At 39.1% G+C, this 21,570-nt stretch overlaps 1 protein-coding gene across 1 annotated transcript in view; it reads left to right on the top strand.

Moving 5' to 3' along the window:
* Positions 1 to 21,570, top strand: part of LOC109465872 — a 121,128-nt gene that overhangs the window by 30,667 nt on the left and 68,891 nt on the right. Inside the window, exons 34-64 of the mRNA XM_019763361.1 lie at positions 136 to 256; positions 696 to 866; positions 1,434 to 1,788; positions 2,147 to 2,247; positions 2,979 to 3,181; positions 3,784 to 3,982; positions 4,316 to 4,387; positions 4,669 to 4,803; positions 5,302 to 5,498; positions 7,409 to 7,538; positions 8,135 to 8,356; positions 8,983 to 9,147; positions 9,595 to 9,755; positions 10,508 to 10,604; positions 10,815 to 11,000; positions 11,465 to 11,562; positions 12,260 to 12,331; positions 13,068 to 13,185; positions 13,608 to 13,739; positions 14,318 to 14,537; positions 14,996 to 15,106; positions 15,497 to 15,585; positions 15,830 to 15,943; positions 16,431 to 16,592; positions 17,306 to 17,455; positions 18,083 to 18,258; positions 18,764 to 18,842; positions 19,125 to 19,319; positions 19,838 to 20,008; positions 20,579 to 20,754; positions 21,289 to 21,397. Coding sequence (XP_019618920.1) covers positions 136 to 256; positions 696 to 866; positions 1,434 to 1,788; positions 2,147 to 2,247; positions 2,979 to 3,181; positions 3,784 to 3,982; positions 4,316 to 4,387; positions 4,669 to 4,803; positions 5,302 to 5,498; positions 7,409 to 7,538; positions 8,135 to 8,356; positions 8,983 to 9,147; positions 9,595 to 9,755; positions 10,508 to 10,604; positions 10,815 to 11,000; positions 11,465 to 11,562; positions 12,260 to 12,331; positions 13,068 to 13,185; positions 13,608 to 13,739; positions 14,318 to 14,537; positions 14,996 to 15,106; positions 15,497 to 15,585; positions 15,830 to 15,943; positions 16,431 to 16,592; positions 17,306 to 17,455; positions 18,083 to 18,258; positions 18,764 to 18,842; positions 19,125 to 19,319; positions 19,838 to 20,008; positions 20,579 to 20,754; positions 21,289 to 21,397 — 4,687 coding nt within the window. The remainder of the gene's footprint in view (positions 1 to 135; positions 257 to 695; positions 867 to 1,433; positions 1,789 to 2,146; positions 2,248 to 2,978; positions 3,182 to 3,783; positions 3,983 to 4,315; positions 4,388 to 4,668; positions 4,804 to 5,301; positions 5,499 to 7,408; positions 7,539 to 8,134; positions 8,357 to 8,982; positions 9,148 to 9,594; positions 9,756 to 10,507; positions 10,605 to 10,814; positions 11,001 to 11,464; positions 11,563 to 12,259; positions 12,332 to 13,067; positions 13,186 to 13,607; positions 13,740 to 14,317; positions 14,538 to 14,995; positions 15,107 to 15,496; positions 15,586 to 15,829; positions 15,944 to 16,430; positions 16,593 to 17,305; positions 17,456 to 18,082; positions 18,259 to 18,763; positions 18,843 to 19,124; positions 19,320 to 19,837; positions 20,009 to 20,578; positions 20,755 to 21,288; positions 21,398 to 21,570) is intronic.

Consider the following 21,570-nt stretch of genomic DNA (forward strand, 5'->3'; position numbering starts at 1 on the left):
TGTGAGATTGTTTCAAAAATACATAATGTTGAAAAGTGGAAGTAAATTTTAAAAATTTCAATTTTTGGTGCAAAAATGCTACACAATGCCCCTTAAAAAGACTGTTTTCTAATTCAAGAACACTTCTAATGACAGGTGTTGCTGGTGGGATCAGATGGAGTGACTTTACAAGTGGTGGAAACTGAGGTGTCCTTCAGTCAGGAGCAGGGCCATGGAAGGAAGGCCTTAGCTCACAACACTCTCACAGAGTTTACAGGTGTTTGATAATTTTTATTATATGTTCCTAATACATGTACTAAATGTAGTTTGATTAGGAGTTGGCATAATATGTATGAGGATGTACAGGTGTTGACTCAACACATTTGACGAAATGTGACATAGTTTCTACCATTTTGAACCCCTCTTGTATCAAAGCTAGTCTCTACCAGACTAACTACGCTGGCCATTATATAGGAATTCTAATATTTGCCAGGGGAGTTTTGCCACCTTGAAGTTTGACTGGCCGAGCTGGGAAAGAAACAACCTTCTGCAGCCAGACTCCCCTGTCTGTTCTCTATTACTGTATTGTATCATAATGATGATAATGTATCTTTGACTCTGTAAATTAAAGCAATATATTATTGGCCTTCTGGCATGATTTTGCAAATAATGACTCAGTCTAATAAATAAAATATTAACTTTTTCTTCTTCTTCAGGGGTGCATGCAGTGTTTGAAATCCCAGAAGGTCTGTGTGCTGATACTGCGCAAATCTGCATCAGCTACAACAACTCAGCCCTACCTGACTTTGATGACCAGTATCCCGACGACCACACTGGGTGTGTTGAGCTGAACACAGGGCAAAACCCTCGAACCAACTGTGACAGGGGTAAGTGAACGTGATCTCAATCCAGTTTTAGGTCACTGAAGAGCTAATCTTCCACTGGTTTCAACAGAGAAGACAGACATTGTATACAGTATTTACAGGTTCATTGTACCGGGAAAATTTCCGTACCTCTTTTCGACAAGCACAATAAACAGTGGACCACAGAAAATGGTTGCTTATTTTATATCATAGGCTATTTATGGCTGACATCCTCAAAAATAAAGAGACACCTCAGGCAGCTTGTTTTTGTGCTATGCTTCAAGTATGAAATCATGAAAGAAACAATGTGCAAGGAAATGGCAGACGATGAGTACATATCACTAAGTCTTCCTCATCTAGAATATTTTTCTATTTTGCCGTCCCTGAAATTACATTGAATGCCTAGTTTAAAGTTGCATTCCATGACAACAGTAATATTATCCTAAAATTGTGAAACTTGATATTCCATCCTTCAAGGATTCAGACTTTCACTAAGTATCCTCGTGGTACGTTTCTGAATGTATTAGTAGAGTACTGTATACTAGTATCCAAAATGTTGTATCTAAATCGTGTTCTGTTGTCTCCCACCAGATCTAGCCGTCGTCCCAGACTCCTTCACTCTCCAACCTCACAACACCAGGTTAGTCTGGAGAGACACCGACGCCGTCGTGACCTTTGGCCTGTCCATCGTCAACAATGGCCGTCCGTTACTGGCCCACGGTGACGGCAGGCTGAACCTGGGGCTAGAACTCTGGGTCTCGCAGGACGACACTTTGGACACTGACGGCGACGTAGATTTAACGGCTGTGGTGACTTACGGTGTAGAAAATGAGAGAGTGCTGGCAGGCGACATTGTTGAAGGGCAGACTGTTGACATTGTGTCAGCCATGGCGACTATCAACATTCCCAGAGCAACCTGTGAGCAGGCCCAGTATATCTGTGTCAGGTCGGTACTCACTGACTCACTGACTACTCACTGACTCACTCTCACTCACTCATACACGCACCCACTCACACACGCATGCACTCTGCAACCAGAAACACAACTGTTACAGTAATGCAACAATGATTTTCCTTAGTCTCACTGCAAGTTCACATCTTGGTTGTACAGACAATCCTGAAAAGAGCTTTTTGACTGCACTCACATTACATGACTTGTAAATCTTTTGTTGGTTTGAAAACACTGGGTACAAAAAAGTAATTGGGCAAGAATCATCATTGAATAAGAAATATCAAGGACGCTCTCTCAGATGTAGAACGTCCTTTGAAATATTGAAACCCTGACAATGCCTTTCTGGTTTCAGATATACCGAAGGAGAGAACTTGCCCATACCTATCCGTGACCAGGACAGTACCAACGATGGAGTCTGCATTCCTTGGACAGACGTACTTGACTGCAATAGGGGTAAGTCATCAACTTCAACTCCAGTCAGATTTCAGAAAGGATGAATGATATTGAAAGCAATTGAGGTGGAAAAAGTTTAGCAAGGTTCCACTCTTACCAGACAAGACATGTTTTCTGTGCAAGACGTACATAATGTATTTGAGACCACAGGTTGCCTGGCACACAAGACTTTTTTATGCAAGATTGTATACACTTTAACCTTTTTCAAGATGTACAGCAGCTTAGCTTACAGCTTCTGAAATAAACTGTGTCCCACCTTGGCCAGCATGTTAGCAATACCTTTACAGGTGGCCTGGCTATAATGGGTTGTTGCCTTCCAAATTAAACAGCTGAACCAGGTGTTGATGGCAACCTGAAATATTGATAGGCAACCTAGCTTTTTGCTTGTTGGGCAGGGATTGTAACAGGCTTTAAGTTAGTAAATCTTACTTCTTGTTGAAAAGATTGAATACTAACAGAAGTGATACTCTTTTAGTAAGAGTTATCTCTGTCCATAGTGCTGAAATAGTGTGCTGCTTTCACTGTGATGTGCAATATAACGGTGCTGGTTCATACTTAGATATAAGTAAGCCAGGGCTCAAAATACTGGCTCAAAATACTAAAGTTTATCTATTTTATAGTCGTGGTAAGAAATTTGTAAAACTAAATTGCTAATTTGTACCTGTCCAGCAAGGATGGATTTGAATGATTAGAAACATTGTCATGTTGAGCTATGTTTCTCTGACCTTCAGACACCATCGACCTTGTTCCAAGGCTGCTGCAACTGAGTAACATCTACGGGGAGAGTGTCCTGTACGAGGGAATCCCGCGGGACTTTGTGTTCATCCTGGACACGGTGATCACGGGGTCCACCGTGTACAACTACAGCGCTCACCCCTTCTCTATCAACTTCTACCTGTCTGAGGACGACACAGTGGACCACACAGACTTTGAGGTGGGTGCTGGGAGTTTTGCAGATGTTAAAAAAAGTTCCTTCCTACACCATTAATGGCCCATCTCCGTTTCTGTAGCCCACACAGTTGTGCAATCACTACAGCTAGTCCACTGGTATTGTGTGTGTTTAACTCCCATACTCTTTCCCAAATACTGAATGCTAAGCAGAGAAAGTAGAAGTCTTTGGGCAGGCATGACTTGGGTAGGGATTGTAACAGGCTTTAAGTTAGTAAATCTTACTTGTTGTTGAAAAGATTGAATACTAACAGAAGTGATACTCTTTTAGTAAGACTTATCTCTGTCCATAGTGCTGAAATAGTGTGCTGCTTTCACTGTGATGTGCAATATACACTGTAATGGTGCTGGTTCATACTTACATGTAGATATAAGTAAGCCAGGGCTCAAAATACTGGTTGCATAATATCATTAATATACACCTTATATACATTGTATATAGTGCAGGTCAAAATGCACCTTCGCAGGTATTTCTGGTATTTCTGGTATGCAGAAAAAAGTATTTCAAGCCCTGTAATTAGTGTAAGGCCTGTCTCTCTTCTTGAACTTTTGTCAATAAAATGTTGTACTACTCATTGTTCCCTCTAGTTTGCCTACATGTTTGAAGACACTGCCATGTCTGAGCTGGACCAGGTACTGGGCCCTGCTCCTCAGGCCGCTGACCCAGACGCTGACCCTGTCCAGTCCTTCACCTTCGACCTGAGTGGACATCAGCTGACCATCCCTGCCCTGGGCACTGAGACAAAGTACTGTGGGGACACCTACCTGATTGTGGTGGTCGATGCAGGTGAAGTCATTGTATCAATTCTGATAACTTTTTCAGATGTGTCAGTAATACAGTAGATAGGTTGACTCATGTCTTGCAGACTTAAGCTATTTTGCAGATGAAAGATTGAAGGTGTACAAGCAGCACACAACATGGAATTAGCACATGCTAAAATGGCTTTTAATGATTTGATACATGCACATTGTACCTGTACATGTATGTTGTAAATAAATACAGAGTTTTTTTTAAACAAGTATCACATATAGCTGCAGCTAAAGTATTGGAATGTATTGTGGTTTCCCATTATGTTGATGTTGTTCCTGACTCCTAAATGAAGTTAACTGTGCTTCACAGATGGCATACTGAGTGAGCAGTATGAGAACAACAACCAACTCACCATTCCCATCCAGTGTTTCTGCCAGAAAGGTACATCTCTTAGTTTCAAAGTTATTTATATACACACACTCAAACAATAATTGCTGTAGGCAGTGAATATTTATTTCATTGGTAATAGAAATTCAGAGAAATCAACATGTTGAGTTTGAAGTATAACTTATATTGTTTTTTATTTAAACATTCTTGGATATATATATACATTGTACATACTAGTAAGGGTTATCTATTATTAGATTTTAACATAAATATTGAATTTATCTATTTGATGGAGCGTATAAACTAAGTAACTAAGTCCTATATGTTGTGTACAGACTTGTACCACGTGATAGGAGCAACCCTCCACCTGAACCCCCCTAATGTACAGCGGTACATCTGGGCAGACTCTAGTCTGGAGGTCACCCTGGATGTACTGCTGCAGTACCGGGGTGCCAGGGACCTGGGAGTAGGTGAGACACATGCCTTTGTCAATTTCTTTTTTATGTTTACTGAAGGAAAACATATTGTTTTTTCTCAGTTTCTTCCTCTTCTTCTCCAAACACTGACCTCTGACCTGGCCAATGTCCTGATTTGTTGAAGTCTGTCACCATGGTAACTGGTGTTGGGTTATATAATGTTACAATTTCATAGTAGGTGGGATTTAGACTCCTATCACCATATTAGATATTATGTGAATGTGTTTGAGTTAAAGAATTAACAGAGCAGACCGTATGTGATTTAGGTAAACATACAATAAGTATGTAATAGTCACTGAAAACTGTAAAAATTTACAATTCTACAATTAAAAAGTCACCTTACAGCAGACATCTAATCTGTCACCAGAGCCTAGTGCATTTCTTTGTGAATTGAATGCAAGATATAGTGTGCAATGTACAAAATGCACAATATTGTGTGAAGACAGGCTTTTGGATGCCAAATATCAAAAAGGTTGTGAATTTTTTTTTCAGCTTCACCAAACTCAGAGAACTTCCTCCTCAAGCTGTATGCGAGCAATGACAGAATGTACAGGGACGGAGAGGACACCAACCTCAGTCCCTTAGACGGGTGGACTCTGCCAGTGGAGTATTACAAGCCCATCAAAGCAGGACAAACCATCCATCTGAGGGGGGTGAAGGGTTCTCTCAGAGGCGACATGTTTGATAAGGTGAAGAAGGAGTCTACTTTTTTGCATCATACACATCCAAATAAAATTCTAGTTTATATACAACCTCCATTAGGTACAGCCTCCTGTAGAAATGATTTTATCATCAAAGGTACAAATGTAAATATTCCCAATGTTAGGGTGAAAAAACTGGATTTTCAGTAAATTTTCTGGTCCTTCTTTTAAATTGTATTAAGTTGAGTCAATCCTATTCCATTATTAATAGCTCACTGATATCTGTGAAGCAAAAATGTGATGTTGCTGACTGTCAGAAATTGCTTGAATGTTTTTTTAATCGTAGGCTGGTTCCAGCTACTCCTCAGGCTGTATTTATGGCCTGTATTAAAAAAATATGGCTTTTTTAGCTAAATCAACACTAAAAGTATTCCGAGATCAGGGTGCATCAAAGGGTTGCACTTGGGCCAATTTTTCAAGTTTTTCATATTTTTCTACTTTCAGTGCAGAAAATCGCACTAGAGGTGTTGCCATACATTGCACTTTTTAAATTTTTGGATAGAGACGTTTGGTTCAAAAGTTGTGCTCTTCCAAACTTAGCCCACTCATTTCAGATGTGGCCGGCAACTGACTCTAAAAAATCAAGTACATGACAAGAACACCAAATTTCGCACGACCTGTCATTTAGGGATTGACAATATGCTACAGAAATAACATAATTATGTCATAAATGACAAAACTACTTCAAAAATTGCAACAAAATGTAATTAATGTACCTATATGGTATACTTGGCAACGGACACTACATGGCAACGGACACTACACCCTTGAGGTTTTTTGACATTACTAGTACAAATGTATTTCATATAATTACAGCAATAGACTGAAATAGCTACTGTGTTTTAAGTCAGCATCTTCAGCTGTTTCAAAACCTGAAATCATATGCACCCACAGCTTTTCTATTTTAAGTTATTACCGAGCAACGGACACTACACCAGCCATATTAACCCAAAGGACAAGCAACATAAAAACACATGTTTTGTGTCATATATGGATGTACCTTGCATAACATGCAAAATGGCCAGTTCTATCACCATCCTTTTTAGTACAGGGAGATAATTTAATTGCAATGTGTTAATTTAATATGAATTTTACATAACGTGTACAACATATTGATAAATGCGCTGTAGAAAAGAGAAATTTCCAATCATCATCAGGTTTTTTGCAAAACATATCAGACTGAGCATGTCTGAACATATTGCAAATCTTTTTATTCCATTTTTTTGTTCCCAAATTACTTAAAAGCATATTTCAAAAACTGGCATTTTTCAAGTGCAACAGCATAATGTAGATTTTATGCCAATTTCTGGTCTTAAATTGGCCATAGCATAAGTTTTGAACATCTTCACACCAAATCTCTTCCTGATTGTCTGGAAAATAACTGTTCTAGCATAACAAGTTTGATAAATGTCAACAGAATGCGATAAATACAGAGTAAGAATGACATAACGATGCACGATGCCATTGGCGCACCCTGATCTCGGAATAGCCGAGATGACAAAAATGTGATGAGAAATGGCTGAAGTGGTGCACATCCGTGTCCATAATATCACCAGGGTCCATAATATCGCCACCTTGTCCTTGAGAAATAGTGTGCTTTAAGATAAATTTAATGCAACATGGTATGCACTCCTGCACACCTCAAATGTACATACCTAGGGTATGTTGCAGTAAAAATATCTTTAAGCACACTTTTTCTCAAGGTGGCGATATTATGGACCCTGGTGATTCCTCATTCAGAATATTTTGTTTTGACTTGTTGCCCTGAAATTGTATTGGAAGTTTGGCAACTTTGCATTAATTTTATTTTCTAGTCTAAGACTATAAATGAAGAGTAAAATGATGAAGGAAATTACACTGTTGGATTGTTACAACTCTCCTGTAACGTTTTTCCTCAGGTGGTCTGCTCCATCACCAGGCATTTCCTGTTGCGGGTACAGAAAGGACCGATGGTGCCTGAGCAGGAAACTGTCATAGACAACAACGTCATTCCTGTGGAGTTTCCACCTGCCTTGTGTGTGGAGGAAGGTCAGATGCCACAATGTGTAACACTACGTGCAAACCTCAAGTTGTAAAATTTTACGCTTTGTTCCTACACATTAGAAACATCATGAATTTCTATGGAAATTGGAAATTTGGAAAAGATGCTTTCAATACTAGATGGGATTACACTGTTCAGTATTCTTAGGACTGAAGAGAAGAGAAGAGAGAAGTCTTATTTAATTATTACCTTTGACAAGTCAGAAGGTAATAATGTTTTTTTTGGGGGGGGGGTGCCTGGTGGAGTGGCCATGGTCTGCAGGGTCTGTATGTATATTTTAATATACATACAGACCCTGCAGACCACCTCCATTCAGGGAAACACAGCAGAACAGCAGAACTCGAGAAACTGTGGATGAATCTTCATGATATATAATATATATTATGTATTTGGTAGTTGAGTAAGGATTGTGGAATTAAAGGTCAAGTTCAAAAATGGTTCACCTGCTGGTGTATGAGCTTGAAGAACAACTATTATTATTATGATGTAATAATATATATTAATTATATCATTATTTGCATGCCTTTTTATCGTTCTCTGCTCTGCTGAACATGAATAATCATATCTGCCTCTTTCCACGTAGATTATCGTGATCTGGCAGTGAAAAGGCTTCATATCCCTGAAGTCATTCATCCAAATGGCCAAATCCTGGCAAGGATCACTGCTTCTGTCAGCAAAGATCCCTCCGCCCCTACCATCCAAGCCAACGAGTTTGTCTACACCTTGTACCTGTCCTTGGATCGCTTCTGGGATGAAGATGACCTGGCCATCGACACCTTCAACAACACAATGGCCATCACACATGGTGTGTAGATATGGGAGTGATATTTGACTTATGATATGATGATATAATAAATAATACATGTATTTCACTGATGGCCAAGTGGGTGGGCCTTGCATTCAGTAGGTTGTGAGTTTGATTCCCGCCTTAGTCTTACTAAACATGGTAAAAGTGGTTCATACTGCTTTCTCTGCTTAGCACTCAGCATTTTGGAAAGAGTTTGGTTACCGTAGTTAAACACATTACCTGTCCAATACCAAAATCGCCTTGCTGTAGTGATTGCACTACTGTGTGGCCCAAGCGCTACTGAGCTACATTGTAGAGACGAGCGTCGCCCTATGCACCATGTGGCACGGGTAAAAGTTTTACAGAAACTTACTGTAATGCTAAACTACATGTAATTTCACTGACTGAGAGTCATATTCTGCATTTGCTACCTTTTCTACATTTTGTATGTTCCTATATAAATTATACTAGTTGAATTTACAATTTCTCAAATGTATAAAGTGACAGGGGCATCTACTTAGTCTATTTAACGTTGTAAAGAGTTAAATTAGGTATTAAAAGTTGCCTACAATAAATGTCAAATATAAACAAGAAGTGAAAAAGAATAGAAAAAGTTGTTTTCTTTATTTTGTTTTGTTTTGCAGGCATGGACATTGACCTGACTGAGAGGATAACGCTTGATGTACAAGACCAGAAGTACTGTCGCCCTGTCTGGGCCATACTTTGGCTGGACTCTGAAGATGTCATTGAGGAGCCCTTGGAACTGAACAACTTCGCAGAGCAACAAGTCACTGTTGTCTGCCCTGATGGTGAGGTTACAGCTGTACAAATTACATGTTGTGTGGAAGACAGTGTGGTGATATGGTGTAACGGCAGTATTCAGCTCAGAACCAAGAGGTCCTGGGTTCGAATCCTGCCATGTCATTCATCCATTCCCTTGGGAAAGGCACTTGACACAACTTTTCTTACTTGACTCATCGATTAGGTGAAAATGAGTACTACCTAGCTTTGGTTAGGGACGTCCCTCAGATAGGACATCGGCCATGGTTGGCTACTGTTTGGGAGTAGGTCATGTTTGGCAGTCAAAGTTGACTCAAATTCAACTCAAATTCGATTTGTATAGAAAATTAGGTGTGGGTTGGCTTATGTTTGGAGAAAGCTTCTGAATGTATGACAGGTGCTTATATGCTTAGTCAAATCAAGAATCAATGTGTTGTTTTTCCGAGGTCTTGACCAAAGTTTTTTCCCCTCTCCAGATTTGTTCAGCCTTGCCTCCTTGACCCCCTTGCCCGACAATGGACCAGTCCTGCTGGTGGAGGGAGTGGCATCTCCAGTGCAGTTTGCTGTAAAAGTGGCCTGTGGCATGGAGGACTGCAACATCCCACCTTTGGATCTGGGGGACAACTTTTTCTTTCAGGTCAGTTTACATCACACGAGTTTGATTTGATCTGATCTGATCAGCACATCAGCAGAACATACTGCACCAGGATGGAACCATAATTTTTCACAGTTTTCGTTGTATGCTTGGTCAACGTTGCATCAGAATTTTGACTGTTGGAGACAATATCTTTTTCAAGACAACCTTTGGAAGCTATAGAAGGGATGTTAACCTTGATAGATATATTATTACGCGAATTCTGCCGAAGTGCTATGCACAATACATTACGGGTTTGGCACAGGTGCTGTTCTATGTGCTGATCTGACAATTCATTACACTGTATGGAGTGTTGTACAGAAAGGCACTGCCCAATTACCTTTAGATCTTGCCCTCATAAGTAGTCAATAAACAATTAACAAATTATGTACAATGTCATGTACTTATTGATAAATGAATTACTTGAGCTGATATGTGTTGGCATCGGTGGCACAATGGTTACATCGTTGGACTTGGAACCAATAGGTTCTGAGTTTGATACTCACCATGCCCTGATCTTGTGCCCTTGGGAAAGGCACTTTACATGACTTCCCTCCCTGTACAGTGGAGTGATGCCCAACGAGCCTCTTAATAGGCTAACCTATCTACAATGTAAATGTGTGCCAAAAACATACTTACTGATTTGGTGCGTCAATGTGCCAACATCAGATTCTGCACATTTGCCACTGAGAGCCGTAAAAGTTTCTAAAAAAGCAAACTCATGATAATAATTATATTGCTGTCAATACTTTCAGGTTGAACTTGTAGATGAGAGTTTATCTACAGTTTCCAATCTGACAACAATAGATGGAAGTTGGACAGATGGCATAATCCATCCTGCCAATACTCTGGGTAGGTGATATTTTTAAATTAGTCTTTAAGGCATCCAATGCAATTTCAGTGCAGGAAAATTTAAAATATTCTGAATAATATGATATTGAAACATACTGCCACACATTCTGATTCATCATTTCTTACTTTGTCCATTTAAAACAGATCACAACATTTAATCACACTTTTTCTAGATAACATTTTTTCTAAGACTTGTAATTCTCTTTGCAGAAAGAGGATTCAGTGGACTTGGTTCTACTGTTGACATGATCATCTTGACAGAGTTGACTGTAGAAGTGGGAGACTGCTCGAGTGTAGACCACCTCCGTATCACAGTGCAGCCTAGTCCATCTCTTGGCCTAGTAGATAACTCAATGAGCAATAACTTTCTACTGGTGCCAGTCAACTGTCAGCTAGGTAAGGATAACAGCTTTAGTTAATTTTATTTCATTTCATTTCTATTTCTTTACTTCATCAGGTATGAAAAAACATGTCTCATTTAAAAGAATGCAGGGCTAAATGTATCCACAAAAGATATTAAAAAAACATAAAGTTTTAATTACTTTGTGTTGTGTTTCGTGCCATGCTTGTCCTTTGTATTGTCTTTTTTTGTGAAAAACAATAAAAAAATGAATTATTTCAAATTTTGTAATATCTCTTACAAAGCTGTGTGTATTACGCTGAGGGACTATAATATTATGGTTGTATAGAATACAGATCTGCAAAGTAACTGTAAGACAATAATGCACAAGTTGGAAATAGGAATCATAAAATGTATTGCCTTGAAATCCTTGTACATGTAGCTGCTAATGGTTATACAATACAGTTCATCATATTACTTGCATTTCTAAGTCAATATTTGCTATCAAATTTTTCTATAGACTCTGAGGAACCAGATTCAATTGTGACAGACTTCAGCTTCATGGGCAGAGTTGACTACACCGAGGATAAGACGTCCTTCATTCCGTACACTTTGCAGGTAATCTGATTTTTATCTGTGGACTATATTGATAAAATTTAATGTTGATCCAACACAGAAGGGAACTCACCATTGATTTTTGGTCCACATTGTTAACCTTCATCGAATGTATGTTGTGTAATATGATTCACTTCGCTGACTTTCCAAAAGCCAGAAGTGTGATGACGTCAGGAGTGAATCCAAAGTGGCTTTTGTCACCATCACAGATCAGAGAGGGTTGATCAGGGCCTTGATGTAAACTGCCTCCTTCACACCCCTTTACAAAGCATCCTGCTCTGTATCCAAAAAAGAGTCAGTTTACATCAGGGCCCAGCAACCCTCTCTGAACTATGATGGTGGAATATTGAAATGTAGGTTGACGAGTTCGACCGAAAATCGATGGTGTTTCCTTTTGTGTTGGATCGATATACTTTATTCAAAATGAATATGGATTTTACCAACATAGTTTTCATCATTTTTCTGAATTTGTTTAACAGCATTAACTCCACAGTAATTCAATATATATTAAAATCTATATACAATCTTTAATATGTAAGTACCTGTCTAGCTGCCACACATTAACTTCAGTCTCCGATTAGTTTCCCCCTACATTTGTCATAAAGTTTAATATGAATCTAGTTTGTGGTATGTCTAAAGATTACAAATGAATGTTGATCTTCATTTTGTTCTGATTGTAATCTTCTTCTTATCAAATCAGGTGAAGAATGCTGGACCTGAAGAAATTCCCGCATACATGTTGGACTGGGACATTTACCTGTCTGAAAATCCAGTATGTGGGACTTACACAATTACCACTAACGGTCTTATCACAAGTTAGGACTGATGTTGTCTTATATATATCCTTACCTAGTACTCGTAAGGCCATGTTGATTTGATTAATAATATGAATGACATCATGGGAACCCCAAAACTGATGCGAGCATGCAAATAAAAAAACGTTTTGCACAAAAGTTTCCTTCATTATGAAATCTACGTGGTCATAAAGGTTAAAATGCCTAAACACACAGAGTATGGTATGGCAATTATAATAATAGACTCTTCATTTTCATTTCTTCACATTTTCTTCTTTTCCTGATTTTGGCCTTTTATGACATTAGTATCATTTTCCAATACCCTTTTTTACAACTATGACATATATTCGCTCCTTTTGTAGGTATGGTCTAAAACTCTTTGTCCTTGGGAAACAGATAAAAATTGATGTGCACACAGATGTGTAATCAAATCAACAAAAAAAATTGTAGTTCGTAAATTGTCTAGTTACAGTTATACCATTTACAAAATTACTACTTGTGACATGCAGGACTGATTTTGTCTTGTAGGTATCCTTACCTAATATTCATAAGAGAAAAATTAGTGTAGTTCAGTATCTTAATAATAGCATTTTACACTTGTCAATAATACTACTTAATCACATTCTGATTTTGTCTTGTGCATGTATCCTTGCCTAGTATTTGTAAGAGCAAAATATTTGAATATTAAAAATTTTGTATTTTTGAATTTTTTAGGTGATTGACCATGAGACAGATATGCGTCTTGAATATACAAAAACCTCAATGCAAATGGACGTCATCCAAGAGGAAATCATGCCAGAGGCAACTGTGGACGTATCTGACCATGGAAAAGGTCAGACTGACTCTTGAGAGGCCGATAGTATACTTTTGCTGTGTTTGTTGCATCTTATGTATAAATTAGCGTGATCTTACTTTTGTTTAAAACTTTGCTAAATGCTGCAGAAATCATACTTAAGGAATTGCTTTGTCACCATAAAATTGGAATCTAATTCTATGCAGCTGTAATTCTACATTTAACTACCATACATTGACAGGTTAATTAAACAGGTACATGTACAACAAATGTAGCCTGGTGTCCAGCCTTGTTAGCTTTAGTCCGCTTCCCAAGATCTGCTACCCAGCCAACAACAGTGGATTAAAGCTAACAAGGCTGGACATCAGGCTACAACAAATGTACTTGTGTATGCTGAGTATATTATAGCAGCAGGAACAACAAATTTAAAGTTATCATCATTTCCCTGTTGTCTACCCCAGGCTTTATCCTGCCTTCCATACGTTGCGGCCGATGGTATGTGGGTGTCATCGCCGGAGACACAAAGCCTGAAGAGGAGAAACTGTGGAGCAACAACATCAAAGTTCAACCCATAGATATCAGCTGTCCAAATGGTTAGCAGTGCAATCAATTAGAGACTCAATTATAGTTACTATAATATGTAATGTTACATGTAACATAGAAATATTTATTATAAAATTAGATAGAGACGTCAAAAATTTACACAAAGAGTCTGTTTTTACACATAAAAGAAAGACTAGCATTTTATTCTGACTGGTTCACATTGCACAGCACAGGTGTCGCTGCTATACATGTAGATGCCTGTATCTACATGGTTGCAGGGTATGATTGTAAAATGGAACAAATCTATAGCTGAAATGACAGCTGTGCTGCAGTGCAATGTGAACCAGTCACAATTGCCCTGAAGAAGGTGGCAGATGGCTACCTGAATATCGGCTGAATAAAACACTGTCTTGGTTGACTAAGTCTTGTAGAAAAAGAGTTTCTTTATTCAGTAACTTACCAACCTCAGATGAAACTATTCATGGATTTACATTTTTGTGCTGACTCATTAATTTTGATTTTGAATTTTAAAACTGAGTTTCATTGAGCGTTTTCTGAGAAAACTGCTTAATTTATGATTATTGTAACTGTTATTCTTGAAGGTTTTGTGCTTATCTTTGCCCAACAGATGTGTACAGCATTTCTGCAGCAAACTTCCAGCAATCCACCTTCTACATTTGGAAAGGAGCTCCAGCAAATGTCACCTTTGACCTGACGGTGACAAACGTGGGCCCGAGTAACGTCCCGGCTTCTGTGGAACAAACCAACTTCGACATAGGGGTGGCCCTGTCCAGTGATGAGAAGTTGGACAGCCAGGATTATATCCTTGATACCAGCATCCAGTTCAGGTGAAAACTATTAGCAACCTTACTATTGTATACATTTTGTTGTACAATACCCAGTATTTACCTTTGCCAAGAAGGTTTAATATGTTTTTGTGACGCTGTCCTTTTATTATACATCATTCAAATTTTGTACTTAGTATATGAAAAGAAGAATGAGATCTCAGTGTTAGACCTAGCTTAGGCCAAATCCTTTAGACAAATTTAATGTACAGTTCAATGATAATTTTTTTTGATATTGGGATTTTGTTTTACACAACCAGTATTGTCTCTTACCTTGCTTACAAGACACCTTCCTCAGAGCTTCTGCTTCTTGCTGCTATATGTAGCCAACATACTAGCGGCTGATAGACACTAAAACATAAGCAAGGAACAAGGCAATACTGGTTGTGTGAAGAAAATCACAATATCCTATGCCTTATCAACCTGATGAAACTATTTGTATTTGAAACTTCACTGCACAGTGGAGGTGAGAGGCTGCTGCAGTATGCTACTCAACAGCAGGGGGAGTCGTTTGTGTTCCACAGCCTGTCAGCTGAGATCACCATCCCTGAATCCTACTGTGATGCTGCCAGGTGGGTGCTACTTTAACATACTTTTCACTTGTCATTTTAGAACTGAGATCTTACAAAAAAACTTTATTGAAAACTTATACAATAAGCAGCTGTGGTATTGAATTGCAATATCATTCTTTAGCTGAACTATTATGTAGAACAATGTTCCTTCATTTGTCAAAGACACCCACAAAAAATTGGGTGCATAGCTCTGAATTTGGGTGCACTAAGGTGCACATGCAGCCAGTATTTCAATCCTTGTCATTATGTTATTTGAAACAAACTTCACATGACGTAAACAAATTTTAGGCTGGCTAGACCACTCGTTTTGTCACAGTTTAATGGGAATGTTTGAAATGTTCATATACTGTGTCATTTCTCAGAACATTTTGACCTTTCCTTTTTTGACAGGTTCCTTGTTGTGGTGGTGGTATCTGAAAGTGACAGCATCTTAGTTAATAACCATGCAGCACTGCAACTTCGCCCAAGCTGCTCTTGTGGTAAGTTGATAAAATGTATTAAAAGTTTTGAGGATGGTGATAGGTTAAGTACCATTGGGCAATGTAACAGTCATTTCAGCACCATGGACATAGATATTGGATTAATGTATATTGTAAGATATTGTAGGATATATACATCGGGGAAACACAGTCAGCACCAGGGACAGGGAAACACGTGATGACATCGCTGATCTCCATGTTCATGATTCAACATAGTGAATAATCTATCTGTCCCCCTCTCTAGCCTCAGCTGACATCCAGGCTGATGCCATCTCTGTGACAGGACCACTGACTCCCAACGTGGCTGTGGACTTCACTCTGATGGGGAAAGTTCTGGTAAACCTCGGGGCAGCTGTCAGTAAGTCATCCAAGTTACAATAGCACTTTCAGTTTTGTCCCCTACACGGTAAACTCCCATATAAAGTTTATGGCAAGTTCTTGTCTGTAGGCAAATTGCAAGTAACATGACAATAAATGATATTAACATTATAGTATGTGACTATCCTAACTACATGTACTACAATTTTACAATCTACTGGTTGAAATGACAAATACAAAATGTAACGAACTTAAAAAAAAAATGAAAATGAATGTGGCTGGTGCACCAATAAACGTAAAGTGAATGAATATGATAATTTCCAGACTGAAAAATGAAATTGAAAACAGTTGTATCAAACAGAAATTAGTAGAGTATGGAAGGGAGGGGCTACCAGTAAGGAGTAAAGTGCATAATGTGGTGCCTTTTGTGTTGAGCGGGTCAAAGGGGAGTGTGTTTTCGAGATGCAAGCAGGATAATATATTTTCAGACTTTATTCATGATACTATACCTGTGCCATTTTCCTCAGAACCGTTTAACTACAAACTGTGGCTGTCCCTTGATGAAGAGCTGGATCCCCTGGAGGATTTTGACCTCAAGTACCCCCTTCCCCACGGCCGCCCCTTCCCATCAGCCCTCACAGAGACCGAGAACCGCCTGGACCTGAGCGGAAGAACAAGGACAGGTTCAGGTAAATCGAATCACAGGCTCTGCATCATTGATATTATTAACTTTTAATAGGAAGTTTATTGCAAGTTCCTGCCAGAAGGTTAATTGCAGGTACATGTTACATGAAAGTAAAGGATGGACAATGGATCTGTGTCCCCTTTTCATGTGCAGCCACACATTCACGTCGTATCCGTTGTCTCAACATAGTAGTGTCTTGAATAGAGGGCCAGGGTTTTTTCTAAACAGGGGAATAAGGGCCCCGCTCTGGTCCCTCATGTTACCAGCCAGCTCCCTCATACCAATTTCCAGATTGAACCCTAAGTGGCTACTCTTATTGAAAAATCCCCCCTCGGTCGCTTTGTTCCTTGTCATGCTTGCGATCTGCTCCCTCATGCTAAATTTTTCTAGAAAAATCCCTGGAGGCTATTTGGACTTTCTATCAAAATAAAGCCTAGACCCCATGCAGACCCTTTATCAGACTGGATAGCTATAGGTTTTTCCACCCCCTTGACCAGTCCAGACTGGACAGGTTTTTCCCCCAACCCGGCTAGAACACCGCAAACAATGTAATCAGTGGATTGCAGATGACATGGTGATTTTTGCAGCCCAAATAGCATGCCTCTGATTAGTTGAATGATATGATTACCACAATTTTTAAGATCAATGTACGAAACACAACCTTCATTTGAGACAATGTTCCAGCAATCGTAATCTACATGTTGATGTTCCCAACAGGATTGCACATTCCGTCAGATGTAGACCGTAGGTACTGTGGCTGGGTTTACATCATTGCACAACTGGACTCCAACAACACAGCTCATGAACTGGATGAGAACAACAACATTGCAGTGACTAATGAACCAGTGGAGCTCACGTGTCCAGAAGGTAAAGTTGCTTCCACAAAAATGTCTTTAACTATAATGAAAGTTCATCTGTGTTCAACTTCGTAAATTGAAGTTAAAACTTTTGTTCCAACACAAAGGTAAATGTTCTCATCTAAGAGCTTTCGACCAATCACTCTGGTCTTCCTCAGTAGTGACACAAGCCTGACCAAATTGACAACTATAGAGGGAGCTAAGGCAGTTATGAAACTAATACATATTAAAAACAGATCTTTCAGTGTAGTTAACACTGTCACACTATCTGGCTATTCACTAATTTGATATTGATATAGCACCGGTTCTTACTGATCACACACACACACACTAGGTATTTGGACCTGTACCTACTATTCGATTTTTGCAGCACAGTACCATATTACATTAATGTACTGATTCTTGTAGCCTGTTTTTATGGCATAAAAAAGTTAGGTTGCAAAATCTTTCTGTTCAATATAATAATGTTTTTTTTTCTCTAATCATCATTGGTCTGCTGCCTAAGTGGCAGGCCTAGGTGACTGCAATGTCGGAGATCTGTATCAAAGTATCAATTTGAAAGTTTTGCAGAGAGTTGGTTATAATTGTACTATTTTCCTTATACCTTTTTGCTAAATGCCACTCCTGTGTTCTGTAGATGTGTTCAGTGTCTCTCTCCTGAAGTTCTACCCATCCCAGCGGTACCTGTGGAACGGAGTCTTCACACCTGTCCAGGTGCAGGTGACAGTCACCTGTCACGCCGACAGCTGCCCCACAGCTGCAGACAGTTCTCACCACTTCAACTTGTCTGTGTTGGCAGCTTCAGATGAAATGGTAGGTACATCTAGTATTAGATATTTATCTGTATTTAATATGAAGATTTACCACATTTGTGGAAGGATTGACATAACTGGTGAATATCACCTCTTCAAGATGTCAAACCTGAGACCAGACTGTAATGTTTGAACCACTCACACTGGGAAGGACCCCTGCTCTTTTCATTAAGTGTGGTGCCCAAGGGTTTAAACATGGGACCTTTGGCTTTATGTCCTAACCAAGAGGACATCCCGAACCAAAGCTAGGTACTCAATCATATACACCTGAGTCAAGTGTGACTCAGATTGAGGAAATAGGTTTTAAATGGCTTTCCAAAGGACCAACAATGGGGCTTGCTAGGGATTCCAATCCAGAACCAAAGTTCCAATTCTGAGTCAACAACGTTACCCTAATCTCAAGACCACCTTTCCACCTTCAAAAATATAGATAAATCTTTATTCTATTCTTTGACTGAATTATTATGGTTTCATATGTCACATTTCATTGATGTCTTTTTCCCCAGGAAACATACAGTGTTGCGCTAGACTGGGAAGGGTCTATGACTTCAAAGCCAGAGGATGCTCAGATGGCAGATTTTTCAGGTGAGTCAGCATTCACCTGCACACATCAAGAAGTACAAGACTTAGTATTACTGAGAGTCAATTATGATTACTAAGGTGCGCAGCTAAGCATTTATTTTCAAGCATATGTAAAGAAAATCCTTTGTTAAAAATATGTGCAAGTTTTCAAACATTGCCAGAAAATGCTGTCACAACATGGCGAATATAGTAGACCAATATGAGAAAGATGTAAAATACGATCTCCATAACACCCCTTTTTGTCATGGTAAATATGTTAACTTTGTGGTATATTTTACATTATAGACCTCAGATCAGTTGCTATCACCCTGGAGGGAGGTCTGAAACTGGACACAGCTGACAGCGCCTGCAAACAGCTGAAACACCTGGGAGTACGGTTGTCCAGAGGGTCCAGTGCGGAGGTGGCAGACCTTGATTTCACGGCTGTGCCAGAAAATGATGTGCAATGGGTCCCGGCAGAGTTTGTGTGTGTCAGTGATGGTGAGCTCATTATTGTCTTCATATTTACATGATCCTGACAATGGACCATTGTTTTCAGTTAATTTTTAATCAATTGTTTTCAAAGTTTCGACTGTTAATATAAACAAACTTTTAATCCATAAAGGCAGAAGTTCTAATGCTAGAGATAGCTGTGGAAATTTTGTAAGTATTCAGAAAGGAACAAGCAGTTGATATACCGGCTAAATGTATTTTCATGGATCCAGGTCAATATATGGACAAGTATACGGTTATGCTTCAAATGCAATAATTGAAGGGTGGTTCATTGATGAATAAGAAGAATGGACATTTGACATGGAACAACTTTGTACTGATGCCACAAAACAGTATAATACATAAAATTATCAATCCAGTTGCTTGTGTGTAACTGTTTTTGGTGTACCTTATTACCTGCTAGGTGGGTATTTAACCTTCACCGACGTACTCTATACTTACACTGTCATACATTTTTAGAAAGTTTTTTTGTGGTAACAGTTGTGTATTTTTCTGGTTTCTTACAGGAACTATTGACCTGAGCATCACCAACTTTGGTCTGAGCGTGGCAGAGTACAGTTTCCAGTACCCAGCAGGCTTTGCCATGATGTTGGAGGTCCTCGTGACGGAGCAGAACCATGTCATCTCCAGTGTGTCAGGAGACCTGCGCAACTTTGACTTTGACTTGTTCCTGTCAGGTCAGTCATTAGAATTAGTCAGGGATGCATTATAATCAGGTAGCATATTGGGACCATTGTATCATTATCAAATCAAACTAATCTGCCCACTGTATTAGAAATTTATGTTGTACCTGGGCTGTGATAATGTTCAATATGTGTGTTCCAGCCCGTGTTATAATTAGTGATATCACACGGTTTTATCACGCAGGCTTTGAAAAGTTCCATAGAATAACTCAAATGCATTTTGTGTGCACCATTTGTGCCGACTTTAAACATTCAAACACCAGATTTGGACAAGGGATTGATGTTGTTATGATTTATTGTTTGGGAATACCAAGTTCTGGCACATTTTTGCATTGAAATGTCAGGTATAAAAAATTGAAGGTGTATTTTCTATCACCCACAGACCCAGCCCTCCAACAGGTTGGGCTGGAACCTTGCGTGATACGAAATACAACATTGTAGTATTTTATATAATATGTAATACAGACTGAGTTTTTATTTCTAAAGTCACCATAATCATAAGACAACTTTTGAGATTTTTGCCTTGATTAACACGCTTGACTCTACTGATTTGTTGTACTGCAGATGACAGAACCCTGGACATGGATGACACCATGATCCACCACGACAAGACATCAGTACTGTCCCATCTCCAGGGTGGTCTGAGTGATGGTGTGACTCTGGATCTCGGCGGCTCCCTGCAGTTCAGCCAAGAAAGCTATGCAACATACTGTGGCAGGGAGATGTATCTTATTGTCAAGGTGATTTACTGTTAGAGAGAAATAAGAGAGAAGTGGTTTTATTAAAAAACAAACAATTGCAGCCAAAATTGCAGAATAATGTTACAGTATTTCTTAAACATACACGTAGCAGCCATAATAATATAATACAAGACTACTACAATAAACTTAACCTACAGTTCTTTGAACTATCTGTATTGGGACATACATTATATAGTTTTGCTTTACAACATTAAAATCCAGCTCCTTTCTATAGTTTTATGCAATGTGGTAAGTGTACTGTTCATAAACTGAACAGTCCTGAATTTGTACTTGGTTATCTTGTCATTGTTACGTGACCTGGGATATACAAATGTATCATCAATGCACCATCATTATAATTTTCTAATTAGCTAATAACTTAAATGGATGGTTAACTTCAGCTGCTTTGAAGTTGACAGCTGATTGACAGCACAAGACAAGGACAAAAATCCCAAGTTTCTTATTTTCAACTGTTTGTATCTTAAAGTATTGCATATTAGGTGCTTATTAAATCCCTTCTGTTTCCCTGTATAGGTTGACAGTAGGGATATCGACCCAACAGGCAGGCAGGAGGGACAGTTGGATGAGACGTTTGAGGGAAACAACATTGCCAGCACACCCATAACTCTGGTTGATTGCACAAGTATGTGACACTGTTCAGTTTTTACTCTAGTACATGCAAGCTGTCATGCATTGCTAATAGAATTAGTATTTACCAATCAGTTGCCTGTCCCTGGTGCTTACTGTGTTCCTGTCCCTGGTGCTGACCATGTTTCCCTGTCCTTGGTGCTGACTGTGTTTCCCTGTCCCTGGTGC

This window comes from Branchiostoma belcheri, unplaced genomic scaffold, assembly GCF_001625305.1.
Source record: "Branchiostoma belcheri isolate BF01 breed outbred unplaced genomic scaffold, Haploidv18h27 scaffold16, whole genome shotgun sequence".
Lineage (NCBI taxonomy): Eukaryota > Metazoa > Chordata > Leptocardii > Amphioxiformes > Branchiostomatidae > Branchiostoma > Branchiostoma belcheri.